This window comes from Bombyx mori, chromosome 18 (genome assembly GCF_030269925.1).
Source record: "Bombyx mori chromosome 18, ASM3026992v2".
NCBI lineage: Eukaryota > Metazoa > Arthropoda > Insecta > Lepidoptera > Bombycidae > Bombyx > Bombyx mori.
In genome coordinates, this window is record NC_085124.1 from 9,597,671 (window position 1) to 9,612,963 (window position 15,293).

The 15,293-nt window shown below is 34.4% G+C and overlaps 1 protein-coding gene and 1 long non-coding RNA gene across 6 annotated transcripts in view; both read right to left on the bottom strand.

Moving 5' to 3' along the window:
- LOC134200577 (uncharacterized) overlaps positions 1–15,293 on the bottom strand; it is a 481,544-nt gene that overhangs the window by 126,642 nt on the left and 339,609 nt on the right. The window lies entirely within an intron of this gene.
- The window catches only part of LOC101742794 (alpha-actinin, sarcomeric), a 53,862-nt gene that overhangs the window by 33,910 nt on the left and 4,659 nt on the right, over positions 1–15,293 (bottom strand). For 2 of the 4 annotated variants that reach the window (XM_004928259.4, XM_021349372.3), the window contains exon 1: positions 12,235–12,560. The exons of 1 other annotated variant lie outside the window; for it this stretch is intronic. In XM_004928259.4, coding sequence (XP_004928316.1) covers positions 12,235–12,360 — 126 coding nt within the window. In that variant the 5' untranslated portion in view covers positions 12,361–12,560. Of the gene's footprint in view, positions 1–12,234; positions 12,763–15,293 lie in introns of those variants that run through there. One more of the 4 variants, XM_004928258.5, reaches the window with a different exon arrangement.

Below are 15,293 nucleotides of genomic sequence, written 5' to 3' on the forward strand. Positions count from 1 at the left end.
CCATAACCATCTGCAACGCAAATACCGCCACCCAACTTGAGACATGAGTTCTAAGGCCTTAGTTTTTACAGTGCAACCGCTGCCCCACCCTTCAAACCAAATTGTATAACTGTCTACCCGTGCGGACAAGATATCCTACTATACCAGTTCTACTAATTAAAACTACTGCGCTCATCTACAGTACGTTTCCAAATACCAAAGCCATGTACCATCCGATTTTACCAACTTTACCATCCAACTTACCAACGACTCCCGTGTTATTTACCGATTGCTCTTCTTGCGGTATACAGTATACACCGACTTGGAAATACTGATGTCCATGAGCGATAGTAACCACTCCCACGAGTCGTATACCACTTGTCGGCATAAAATGGCAATAAACAAAATTGGAATTCGAATCTCGATTAATTAGAAAGATGTGTTCGTTATCGTGTAACCTAAAAATGCATTCTTTGCATCGCAATATCCTACTATTTCCTAACATATTATTACAAGCTTTAGGTCTTTGACCAGACTATATAAGAGAAATACAAAATAAACCACTTAAGCGTAGTAGGCATTTGGATACTGACGTAAATAGTTGCATAGTCTTATCTTTTAATACTTACATAGTTGCATATCGAATATAAGTGGACGTGGATAGTTATTAACTAAATATAGCAGAAGATAATAATGGTGTTTGCAAAATGAAAACCAGATACTTTGAATTATTGTTACTGTTTTTTTTCCCTACCTAAGCTGAAATAGCCTCCCAAGGCTATCCCATGGGGGCTATTTCAGCGTTACCTTAACTAGTAGGTGAGCTTACGGGGCTCAAACTGGAGTAATGCTAAAACTGACCCTAGCAAGAGCAGTGCTTCGCAGAATCTACCGCCGGATCGGAAACGCGACCCACTGAGAAGATCCGGCGAGAAACGGCTGTGTATATGGGTTAATTCGCTCGTCGAGCCCTTCGTCGGGTCGAGGACTGGTTATCGCGGTTCGAAGTGTAGGATAGTGGGCAGCCATTATTATAACTCAACTGAGACTCGGACGTTATGTTTCACTTTTAATGGTAACAGCGTAAAGTCTATGACCTTGGTATCACTAAATTTAACTGGAAATTATGCAAATAGTATTGATATGTTTATACGCTGTCTAACTTTGTTAAAATTGGTACAGTAAAAGTCTCCATACACGAGGCTCGCTCTATTGCCTTTGTTATTTGAACTAAACCGTTTGGTCAGCCATTCACACCAGCAGCGACATAACAATGAGGTCGGGTATTGTGTCGTGCGGTTCGAACGCACGCGCTGTCCGTCCACTCTCGTTTGGAAGCAGACGTGTATGTGTTGGTATGTGATTGTGTTGTTTAGGTGTCGTTCGTACAATGTAGGAGTGCATTTAAACGTATGACTTTTACGTAAGAGAGTCAAATTTCCTCACAATTTGGACTTTGAACTACATAGATCTTTTATCTTGTAAATAGTTTTATATTTTAAACTAGCTGACTTCAGATTTCGTAGTGCCTCAATCGATAAATAAACGAAAGATTTTCAAATTTATCTACCTTTTAAACCTTCTCTGGACTTCCACAAAAGATTCAAGACCAAAATTAGCCATATCGGTCCAGCCGTTATCGAGTTTTAGCGAGACTAACGAACAGCAATTCATTTTTGTATATATAGATTTTTGTACTTGTGTTTGTGCCAAACTGGTCAAGCACCGAATTTCGCTTTCTTTAAGATTCACAGCTACGTGATAATAATTAACAGATTGTTTTTAATAAACTAAGATCATTAGCCGAACTGGTCCGCCCGCTTTATCTTTTACTCGAACATTTGGCAGGCCTCGTACGTTTAAAGTGTTATTTATAGAAAGTCTTCATTTAGATACAATGCAAAATACAGGTCACAATAATACAATACTATTTAATGATTCGAGAACATCATTGATGGGTTGTATAAGAAGAATTGTTTCGATAAATGAATGGATGGTTGTGCGTCCTTTTGATATTCTATATTAGTATGGATGGAATTTTATCTGTGAGCATTTTACCACTAATTAAACATTCATAAAACAAGGGCAAGGTAGGTAGTGCAATTTTTTGTTTAACGTTTATTCGAATGCCACCCGTATATGGATAATTCATTACAAAAAACGGATCACTACCCGCGTGCGTTCAACGATATCTATCTTATCGGTCATGGGACTGATCAAAGATAAGAATTGGTATAAATAATGAACAGCACAATTTTATTCTTTAATCAAACTCGCCAACTATGTGACCTCTGGGATTTTAGACGACATTTGCAAGATAAGTGTGTTTAAATTCAAACCAGTCATCGTTAAATAATTGTAATACGTAACATATGTGACCGCCTTTTTTTTGTTTTTATAACATACGCGAGTGATTTCTTTTCATTCTTTCATTCTTCAGTCATTCAGTGATTCTATTTCATTCTTTCATCATTTCTTCTGGCACTCCTTGCAAGTGTAACCAACGGTCTCTTGGATGCAATGATCGATGGTTGGAGAATTTTCGGGTTTGATTTTTATTACATTGTTTTTCCTTAATAGTGGAAGTATTTCTTGAACATCTGTTAAGTACGTAATTCATTAAAAAAATTGGTACCTTCTGCGTTATTCGAGCACTGACACAGTCTCATCAACCACAACTATTTCATAAATGACTTACCTATTTGTTACCTATGTATATCTTTGTATTCCAGTAGGTTAAATTTTAATAACATTTGTTGTGTAATTTTAATATGTCATTAAATTTGGCACATAATACTATGTGCTACGAGTATTTTACTTTGAATAGAATTTTTATTTTTATTTTTTTCTTCTACCTATGCTGATAGCCTTGAGAGGCTATTTCAGATTCGCCCTAACATGTAGGTGAGCTCATGGGACTCAAACCGGAGTGTTGCCTACACTGGCCCTAGCAAGAGCAGCGCTTCGCAGAGTCTACCACCGGATCGGAAACGCGACCCACTGAGAAGATCAGGAGAGAAATTCAGTGGGCTTTGTCTATGGTTTAATTCGCTCGTCGAGCCCTTCGTTGCAAGCGACGGGTTCGACGAGGACGGTGACCGATGCTTGTGGTACCTAAAAGCACCGTTAATGGATCGTTTGAATTGATATGACACTCTCATAGTTTCTGATTTAACATAGTCCTCGCACTTGTAAGCCGGGATATTTGAATGAAGAAGAAAAAACAGAGCAGACTATTTCATTTGCATGTTACACCGCATAAGCATTAAGTACATATTTTTTTGTATTTAAATGAAAAATAAATGTAGACTTATTTGTGCTTCTTATGGATGAAGTGGCACGAACGTGTTTTAAATTACTTTATAGAGGGGTCTTCATATGGTACGCATCCTGTGAAGGACGTGGTTTAATAAATTACTTGTCCACAATAGGCACACAATGAATTGAGTGTGTACAGGATTCAATTACCAGCATGTTGTGGCATAAAACTTGAAACCTGAGTCATTTGCTATGGATTCACTGATTCTCAGAAATGCATCCTAATAAGTAATATTATAATATCGTATACTTGCTACACCTATTCAATTCAAATTCTCGTAGCTCATAACTATTCCAGTAAAATGTGCTTTTATATATTTTTGTTATTTTCTTGTTTAAAATACCACGAGACTACGGTTGCGACCAACTGTGATTCAAAATAGCAATTAAGAAAAATTTCAAGGCCTCCGGGCAGAAACTAATGAAAATTAAAAAGTAACGCATACTTAGTAATAGCTATTTAGTTTGACTTATTGTTTAGTTTAGAATTTAGGCAATGGAACAAAAGCCTCAGTATCCATGACAAATCGTATCAGCTTCGGCTGCCACTATCAACTGTCATTAATTTTTTAATTTTGTTGAATTTTCGCTAATTGCTCGTTGACGCGATATCATTTCCGGAGTCTTCCCACGCTTGTTTTGTTCCGTTTATTTTGAATTTATGAATTTAGCCAGGAACAATTGCAGTATCTGAGGGTAGCGTTCAATTTTACTATGCCAAAAATACGTCAATATAACATTGTTATGTTGTTTCACTTTGTTATTTATGAAGGTTTGTTCAATTTGAATATGGCAACACAATCATGACAACAACATCTTAAATTTATACAGATAATTAACTTTTATTTAGGTTTTTTTTTAACTAAATAGTTTTGTTTAAAAATGAGATCGCATGCAACTTTGAATTGAGGCCATCTAATTCTCTTGCCGTTGATAATAGAACTCACATAATAATATGAGTAGGGGGCTTCAACAATTGAATGTCGTTATCTATATTTTACTGACAGCTGTTGGATTCTCTAAAGAGATAATCGGCATCCATTTTTGTTTAGTATATTGTGTTTTGTTCTGTGTATGGAGGCGAAATATACCGACAGCAAAGAAGACATTGAAGCACAAACCGATGTGTTTATTGATTTACACTGATTTTGTAGGTGCCTAGCAGAAAAATTGCTTTAAAGAAATAAATTATAAAACAAGTACAAATATCAAATATACTTTAAAGAAAGGAATGTAAAATTGTGTATTAATGTGCTGATTTATATATGCTAAATATTTTTTAATTAATATTAATTACTTCCATTTGTATTTACCCCAAAAAATAATGCCTTTTTAATTTAATTTTTTTACTTATACCTCAAAATAAAGGCTTTAACGTATTTGTTATTCTTAAGCTGTTCAACTGAAGTACAACAGTGATTGTTATACATGGTATTCATAGGAGAACCAAGGTAATTGAAGTAACACGATAGATTTGCTAAGCTCAAGAGGGTAGGCCACTTTGTTCGTATTATAAATCGGCGGTGAGGCTCAAGAATTCTTCAGTGGTGCTCAGAGTTCAGTTCAAAGCATAGTGTGCCCATAATCCCAGAAGTTGGACCAGCGACATAGCGATGGTCGCAAAAATCCGCTAAATGCGGACAGGCAAACCTTGGAATGGCTCGCGTCTTGCGTCGACTTTTAGCACATTATTATGATAAAATTTGCTCAATATTTTATTTTCAAGTTGAGTATTCTTGTCATACTTTTCTTTCTGTATTTAATAAATATTTTTCGACTCGGTCGCAGCCATTTCTTTGAACGAGTTAACCCCGATTAGTTGTAGGAATAGCGACGGACGTGACAAATTTATTAAGAACTGTTTATTGTTCCACTTAAAAAATGCACATTACATTTTTCCTTAATAAAAACTTAAAAGATTCATTGCACATTAATCCAATTAAAATTATTTTTAATTTTTTTAAAGTATAGTAATACATGCAGAATATTATTTAAATAATACCTACTGCGCTTTAGATTGTAAACTCTCTGATTTAATAGTTAGATCTAAATGTGCATTAGGTACCAAGTAAAAAAGAGTTATTTATATTTTTAATAGCTTGACCGGTAGCATTTAGATTTATAAAGGATATAAAAAGCCTATTCATATGCTGAAAATATACTTAAATAGCTTTTCTAATTATAATGGCAGTGGCTGGAAGCATTTCGCGTGGGTGCGAGACCAGTGGCGAGAATAGAATGTCGCTGGCACGTTCGTCTGTTCGTGGGCATCATCGTAATACTAGGCTTCAGAGCTGTCTGTCACTTTTGATAAACACGTTGTCATTTTACGAGTTTAACGAATGACGGAAACATAATGCGGGCGTTAACATAAATAAACTATTTCCATAATTTGCTATATCACATGCCACGACGAAGTGGAGAGATTATTTTTTTCGTATATTGTTGTTCTAAAAAAAAAGATAAAAATACCAATTTAAAAGGAGCCTCGATGCAAGTAATGGAAGATTTTATTCTTTTTTTTTGAAAATGTCATAGAATCCTCCTTGTTAATTTTTTTATCAAGTTACAGCCTCAAACGCGGGTAGAATTGACAACTATCGGGTTGTATTAATAAACAGTGAATCCCGATTAAGTAGCACGGTGATTTTCTCGAGTTTTATGAAATACATCGATTTTTTAAACGAATCGGACTCATATTGTATCTTGAGCTCTTATGTTATCCGTATTGTGCCAAAAACCTAGCCTGAACGACAAAAACAAGTGTCAAATTTTAATATCTTAATACCAAATGAATGAACAAAAGCAAAAATAATGAATTTTCAATTTAGTTTTTTCGTTTCTTTTATGTGTAGCTATGTAATTATGACTAAAAGAAAATAGTCGATAATAAAACATATTTGTTTTATAGCCAACCGCTACCTTTACATTACTTTCTTACAACCGTTTTAAAAGTATTGTATATGAATTTACTTTGATTAAAAAGCAACTTTATAAATATTATTTTTAATATATAAAAATGAACTGCTGTTCATTAGTCTCGCTAAAGCTCGAGAACAGCTGGACCGATTTGGGTAATTTTGGTCTTAAATTATTTGTGGAAGTCCAGAGAAGGTTTAAAAGGTAGATAAATATGAAAATGTTCGGAATTACATAAAAATAACAATTTTGTTTTTCCCTTGATGTGTCCCCCGTCGGAACGATTCCTTTTGTTTGTTTTAAGTTTATTTTATACAAAAGTTTAGGTCTTTTATTTATCGATTGAGGCACTACGAAGTCTGCCGGGTCAGCTAGTTTTTAATAGACAATTATAAAACAAAATATACTTTTTGAATTCTATTATTAAACTTAGCTTTAGAAAACTGTATGGGTATAGGCTATTAAAAATAATGTCTGTGTTACATTGTAAACAAAATAGGGACAAGACCGGCTTGAAATAGAACGTGGATCATTACGAGCCAGGTCTGAGCACCTGGATGGAGTGGGCGGACCCGACGCCTACTTATCTCAACCATAATGTTTTGAAACGCACGACAAAGCAAGAGGGCAAATAGACACGCCACAATACGAATAGATTCTATAATGGTATTTAATACTTTTTTATTTTATTTTTATTGTTTATGTTGGTGGACGATCTCACGGCCCACCTGGTATTAAGCGGTTGCCGGAGCCCATAGACATAGATATAAGTTCTAAGGTCTCAGTATAGTTACAACGGTTGCCCCACCCGTCAAACCGAAACGCATTACAGCTTCACGGCAGAAATAGGCAGGGTAGTGGTACCTACCCTTGCGGACTCACACGAGGTCCTACCACCAGTAAAAGTAGTACATATATCTTTATAACATAGTATAGGTATTTAATTAAGAAAATAAATCGGCAACGAAATTGTTTTTTTTTAAATCATTACATCTATGTATATAAAATAGGTAAGGACACAAAAGTATAGTACCGTTTTTTCTTCTGTTTGTCAACGATTTTTTTAGTAGCTTTCGGTGAGCATTACGCTGGCGAGCGGTCAATAAAATAATAAAAAAAGACAGTGTTTTAATACATTAAAATCTAAATTTTGAGATAAATATTCAATTTCAACCACAGGATAAACCTAATAATAGTCGGATATATCTAATAACATCATAGTTGGATAGATCTAATAACTATTGGGCGAACACCGAAAATTAAAGTATAATGAAACTGAATACTTCGAAATCATAAGTACTAAACCTAATTATGTAACGAAAACGTAATTTTGGTATATTTTTTCCAAATGAAACACTATTGCGGTCACATGTGAATATAAGTGGCTTTTAATGTATATTAAATCAAATTAAAGAAGCGATATACATACATACATGGATGCGTATAAGGGTCTATAATTATAATGCGTCTCCCTCTTAGCAGAATTGTTAGGATTGGAACCGGTTCACTTCGGATCATATTATAGTTGAGCATGAATTTCGACTTGACGTTCTTGTGGTTTTACCTATGAGTAATTTTCTCGGTGACATTGTGATTAAAGTTCAATTTTAAGTACAAACTTTCACTAGGATATGAGTCAAGCTTCAAGCATTTATTGTTTTTTCCGTATTATGTTCATTTGGTTGAGCCGATGAAGAAAATAATACGATGTGGAATATGGTTAATGTTTCGAATGCTATTGTTCGGAAGCTAAAATGACACGACTGACAATCAAATAAATTGTGATTGACGGATCGTGGTTAACTCATTATTGAGTTAATATTGTCTTATATGTTTATATCTTTGCTTTACAATTGTAAGACACAGTATGATCGATATGTTATTTAGTTTTAAATGGTACATTCAGAAATATTAACTTGGTGAGCTACTTAAGTGAGACTGCTTTCTCAAAACACGTTTAATTTCTCTATTAAATAATAAGTAAATTAATTAATTTGTTACCGAATCATCTCCAGCCGGTAGGTTTCGTAGTTATTCTGTCGGTGTTATACGATAAGCCTTAGAAAGTTACATTTCTCCGGGCATTAAGTGAATGTAAATTTACTCTTTGCAGCCGTTATCGTGTCGTAGTTCAATATCCAAGGTCGTTTACTTTGGTTCCGCTAGGTTTCATTTCATTTTATTGTCTTTAAAATTCAATTTCATATTATTTTATATTGTTTTTTTTTTTTTTTATATCTTATCGCGAATAATTGCGTAAATCTAACCTATAAGTTTATTAATGTCACCGTTATAGTTATCATAGGTTTTTTAAAGATTTTAATAGTTTCTATTTATATTCCTGGTAAAAGGGTTTTTTTTTATCTAAATTGTATGTTACCGGATTTTTTTATTATTGTAAAAAGGTAATAATAATCCAAACATATTCACCAGACTCGGTTATGAAAAGAAAAACGATATCTACAACAGAACGTTTAACACCTAGTTTTACATTTTGAAGACTAAAGTTTTATGCTTAAAGCTTCACGAATTATGAAGACTTTCTTAGAAATGTGATAGCATCTTTGTTCGAGTCGTTTGAATCACGAAGACAAAGGTTGTGAGGAAGTTCTCGGAGGTTTCCATGTGTAGGCGGGCTTTAGTGAGTATTTGACACCGTGCTCGTGGTTTTATTACTCTAACATGTCGTTGAACTTTGCATAGGGAAATTTACCAAATATTATTTTTGTAAATTCCATCATATCTTGAAACGGCAGCTGCAGGATTTTTTGACAGAGTGCCAAAAGAGAAGCAACGGAGACAAGGAAAAAATAAACATTTCTAAATTACGCAAATGATACCGCAACGTCAACTTAAATAATAAATTTTTAACAGAAATCTCCAAACGCTTGAAGGAGGTTACACGTGATGCTAAGGCTGGCTGGTACTTTGCACAGAGAGTGAGTCTGGCTGTCCAACGAGGCAACGTAGCCAGTATCTTGGGAACTATGCCTCCTTCAAGCGCATTGGATGATTTGTTCTACTGTGTGAGTTGATTTATGTTAAATTATTTTGATTTGTTATATTGTAAAATTTATTTAGTTAGAAATTAAAAAACTTAAATAATTATTGTTAAGAAAATGATCATAATTATTTATTAAATTGCACTACAGCACTATTAGCGATTTGAATTTTGTGTCTAACCTTACAGTTAAATGAATCAGACGAATCTTTCTCATTAAAAATACAAATATCACTATCGAATAACACGATTGCCGTGTTAAAAAAAACTCCTGCCTATAACTTGGCTTCATATGTTAAATCCTTAGGAACGGTATTTGGTTATTATAATGAAACATAGCATTACATCATTTAAAAATTGTTTCTCAATGCAAATTCATCATCTGTATATAGATGACAAGTCATAAAACTCTAATGAGTATTGTAGGTACCTAATTACATAGCATATCTGCCATATATAGGACATTATAGAATTGGTAAGGACATATATTTTTAAATACTTTGGATAAATATAGTGCAGCGTGTTAATTTTATTCCAAACCTACTAAATGCGAAGGAAAAGTGAAATTTGTGTTATCGTGAATTATTTAAATAAGACAGAAAAACATTGGAGGCTATGCCTTTACATTGGGGACAGTATTCGCCTCAATGGCTTATCGCTAGTCAGCGACCTCGTTTACGCTTAGGAGTTATTCGAAAGGTATGCCAAGGTGATAAAGTGCTAATGACAAGTTTCAAAAACATTTTCCGAACGGGATACAAATTATCTACTTTTATTTTAGTTTTATTGCTTAGATGGGTGAACGAGCTCACAGCCCACCTGGTGTTAAGTGGTTACTGGAGTGGTTACATCTAAAACGTAAATGCGCCACCCACCTTTAGATATAAGTTCTAAGGTCTCAGTATAGTTACAAAGGCTGCCCCACCCTTCAAAGTGAAACGCATTACTGCTTCATTGCAACTTATATTATAATGTTCTAAATGCTAAGTTCTGCATCAATTTCTTATCTAAAGAACACCGTTGTTGTCGATTCATTATTCTTATAAATAAAAGATGTATTCCATTGATTTGCTTAAATACGCTTTGTGCTCGTTTTTATATCGCGTTTTTAATGGGTTCGTTTCGCGAATAATAATCAAAAATTGAATCAAATTAATTCTAAGCTAAATTTATGAATACCGCTATAGGGTATTAGAAGTTTTGCGTATTCCGTTTTAATAACCAGTTTCGACAGATCTTCCCCACTTTCACGTATACGATTTCTAACGTATAAAAATTGACAAATCAATATCGATGTAACAAAATTCGTGAGATTGCTTGTTACCGTACTGTACCTACTGCAGTTGTAAAATTTATACGTGGAAAGTTATACGTCCATGACTATTAGTTGCATAATCTGATCAATTGTTAGTAATAATAAAAGTGAAGCGACACATACGGATTGTGTAAGGAGAAAAGTGTCTTTAGTATGTGTGCTAGTGACCTTCTTGCGGAAGAACGATTCCTATATGTCCGAGTGTGTGTGCGACTGGTTCGGCGACTTTTCCGTGGACGCCGCATCTCAGATCATTCGGCCGCGACATTGACCCGCTATGTATGCACGGGCAATGCTCCGTATCGCGCAGCCTCTTTGTTTATATCCTGTGGGGCTTGCGGCGAGCCTTGCGTTCATCGTCCTTACTCGAAGCCAACAGGCTTATCCGATATTATTGATAGATCAATAGCTTCTGCGTCGGCTGTGTAAAACGGGCGCAAAAATCCAGACGTAAATAAACTAATTCAAGAGTGCTTAGCATCAAAATAACTTCATGAGGTAAACGTTTTCCTTGAAGCCGCGATTATAGATTTATTTATGTTTCGATATTTTAAACGTTCAATAGATCTCTCATATATAATAAGTTTTTTTTTAATAATATTATTATTATAATAAAAATAATAATAATAATTAATAAGTAATTCCGTAAATCGTAAGCCCAAGTAAAGTAGATAATAAATAAGTAAAAATATTTTTTTTAAATGTACGTAACTTTTATTGCCCATTATAAAAATAATTTTTTGATATTCTTTTACAATAAAGTGCAAATTATTGAAGTGGTTTTCTTGAAGATCGATCATGCAGTTTAATGAGGAGGAAAAATAAAAATAAAAAACAGCAAGAGGTTACTATTAATTGTCTTTATAGATTTGTATTGTTACTTATTGTCCGGTGCATTGAATTAAAATCATTGGTCAGTATGCGGAGAGGACTGCGATGTCGTAAGTCGTTAATGACATTCCGCAGGTGCGTCAGAGCATTCGTCACGGACCTACGGGCCACTGAGCGGATTCTGCAGCTTGCATATACATCATTAGCGGAGTAATTTCCTGAAATGCGGGTTTCAGGGTGACGCAAAGACGGACGGACGCCCGCGCTTTCAGCGGCGCCTACGTTGGACCCATTTTAGGACATGACTAAACGGAAATTCGACTCCTCTCGCTCTGGCCCGCTCCCTCCCGTGGGACGCGGCGTGCGCGTGTCTCGCTCGCACGAAAAGCTTCGTGAAATCTTTTAATAGTGTCCACGGCCGCGATCCACTTTCAACTAGCGGCGGGAAATGTGTAATACAAGGTTCAAAATTTAAAAAATCGCGTATGTACCCTCGCTTTTGCAATAATCCGTTTTAAGTGCTAATTATACGTTTTTTTTTCGGAATGTAATAATACTTTCCTGCCAGCTGACAGTTTAAAAATAGAATTTTCTGTCATTAAATACTATTTTATGGGGCAGCTGAAATTTTGTTCGATTTTTTTTCTTACAAACACTAAATACGTACTACTCTTTAATTCCGGTATACTTTATTTTTATTTAAGCAGTACACAAACATGAGTCACAAACGAGATAATAAAATGTTGCTGACACAAAATTTTAGTACGCATACATCACTATTAGCGTGTTACAATAATCGATTCTTTTTTGTTTTTTTTTTTAATTCTGTTATTCCCGATGCTCAAAATCAATTTTCGATCGGAGCACTAACCTTTTTCTGTTGTTTCTCCCAGGCCGGGTCTAGGAGACCCTCACGCTCCCATTCCTCCTCTTGTTCCATGTAACCGTCCGGGTACAACCCGTCATAGTTGTTTATCACCCCGTTGTCCATCATCATGGTCACCGCACTGACCGTCGATTCGATGTTCGTTCGAGCCTATGACCGCGAACTCGCGTGTGTTGATTCGTACCGCGCACTGCAACAGGCAGCCGGCCGCTCGCCCGCTGCAAGAAGACTGGCGCACGAGCGCTACTAGCGGCCGCACCGAGAACCTTCGGAGCACGTTCCGTTTCACGTACTCAACTTTTAAATATGGGTACAACTATTTCGGATCTTAAGGAAAACGGATCGGATAACTTGGTCGGTGCAAAGTCGTTATAACTTTGCGGCCAAAAAAGTAATGATTTCATGAATTTAAACCTTCTCTAACTTTCCATTTTTTTTTGTATTTACGCATGTTCAGAATAAAAAATGCTTCATCACAATCAAGTCAATTCCTCATTTTTATTGATAACTAGTGGTCCTGCAGTAGTCGAAATTCGATTATAATTAATTGAAATTATAAGTTTGAACATTATTATGGTTCTATTGTTAAAGACTTTTATAGTCAGAGATTTCGCGAAGACTACACTATAGACAAATAATATTAAAGATAAACAATATTACTCTTTTCTCAATTTGACCACAGACTTTAAACAAAAACAAAAGTTTGACAATAAATAAATATGTGTGTAATAATATATTGTGTAGTGTCAAATACATAGTAGTGTGTTAAATGATTTTTGTTTTTTTTTTTATGCAAAATAAATTTGTGAAATTTCATATTCCTCCGTACGCGCAATTTTCGTAAAAAGGGATACAAAGTTTTTGCTTCACGTATTAATATATAGATATTATATAATTGTTAATATTATAAAATATGTATTCATTTATATTTTTCATTTTACGCATTTGATAAGGCCAACACGGATGACAATTTAAATAGGAATTTTTTAAAAGCTTAGAAATCGTACTTCTTTTGTTTTTAATAATGTTCTAATATTCAGTTAGTTTTCCTTTATTATTGTATCATAATACTGATTAAATAAAATTGCCGAATTTCAACACGCATTACTAGAAAAATAGCAAACAAGTTAGAATATGAATTTCGAACCAGTTATACGAATGAGATTTGGAGTAGTATATAGTTATATAGATACGAGCTGACCCGGCAAACGTTGTTTTGCCACATTATATAAGATTTCTAGGGAATTTCTAGTGTAGAAAAAAAAGTAACTTATTGTGTGTAAGGATGTGGTAAATGAGTGAAAGAGGCATGTAGCGCTGTGAACGATTAGTAAATGTCCAAAAATAAAAATAAATGTTAGGGGTGGACAACCCTTATCACTTAGGGGTATGAAATATAGATTGTAGCCGATTCTCAGACCTACTGAATACGCATATAAAATTTCATAAAAATCGGTCAAACCGTTTCAGAGGAGTATGGTAACTAACATTGTGACATGAGAATTTTATTAAGATTGTAAATAAATAATTATTGCACGGGAAATTACTGATAATTTTACGATGACAGTAAAATTAACATGAGAGTTGCACAGAAAAATTAAAATAACATGACCACAAATAAAACCAAAAAAACATGGCTGAAAAATGTATAGTATAGACAGGAGACCGGCTTCGTCCCCATCCCTACTACGTGATGTTTGCTGGATGAGTGGTGACACCTGGCGGGGATAACTGATCGATTGATAGTTGATCAGTGACCGGCGAGGGTGGGAGATCAAATACAATTAAAAAAAATCATAATTAAAGGGACTTGAAATTTTAAACTCTGAATAAGAATATATCGTACTACAATTATTTAATAATATTTGATTGCCATCTTGCAACCTTATTGCGGATCTGTGCATAGAATAAAAAAAAACAGGATGGAAAAACAGGGGTTGATCGTATAAGAGTGAAAATTAGAGTAATATGAATTTTTTTACTTTAAGTAATGACAAAATAAAAAAAAATCTTGCCAAAGAAATTAAAGTTTATAATTAACAAATGAAAAATAGGGGTTGATCATAGAGGGATTAAAAATTGAGAGTAACATCAGATTTTTTATTTTAATTCATGACAAAATAAAAATAAAAACAAAATTCTTGCAAAAAAATTAAAGTTTTTAATTATCAAATAAAAAATAAGGGTTGATCGTAGAGAGATGAAAATTTAGGGTTGTATGTATTTTTGTATGCTGTATCATAAAAAAATAAAAACAAAAATTTATGTCTAAAAAATAAAATAAAAAGTTTAGGGGGATGAAAAATAAATGTTGTCCGATTCTCCACCCTGGCCGATACGCACGCTAAGATTCACGAAAATCGGTCGAGCCGTTTCGGAGGAGTTCAACCACGCACGTGACATGAGAATTTTATACATTAGATAGGAAGGGCCACGTGCCTGTTGTCATGACAACAAATTTATTGTACCTACTTAAAATTACGGTAACATTAAGGTTATTCGAATTAAATCCAATAACTCGGTTTTGGCCCCAAATTTGAAAACAACTCTTCTAATATCGATTATACATTTCATGATTTAAGTAAGTATTTTGTCGAGTAAAGGTATATTGATACTAACTTGTGTTTCTGTCTGATGACTATTGAGCTAACGCTGCTCGTTTATTAATCTGCCTTTCAAATACAAAAGGGAATTATTACCATTTTAAATTATTTACATTTAATGAGATTTTTTTGCCTTTAAGAATGATGTTATCTGCGAAATTTCACGATCTATGATTTTTATTTCACGGTTGGATTTTTGCCAGAAATGCACACCCACGCATAGCTATCATCTACCGATTTTGTTCCAGTCAATGAACTTTCCCCCGCAATTTGATCAAACTTGGAACTGACAATGTAGAATTAAATGTGTCTTGAAACGTAAATGCACAGTTATGAAAATAACTGAAATAGCTTTATGAAATACTAGCAGCCCGCTCCGGCTCCGCTCGGGTCCTTAACAAAAATTTCAACGATATTTGACGTTGTTTTATTTTTTAAAAT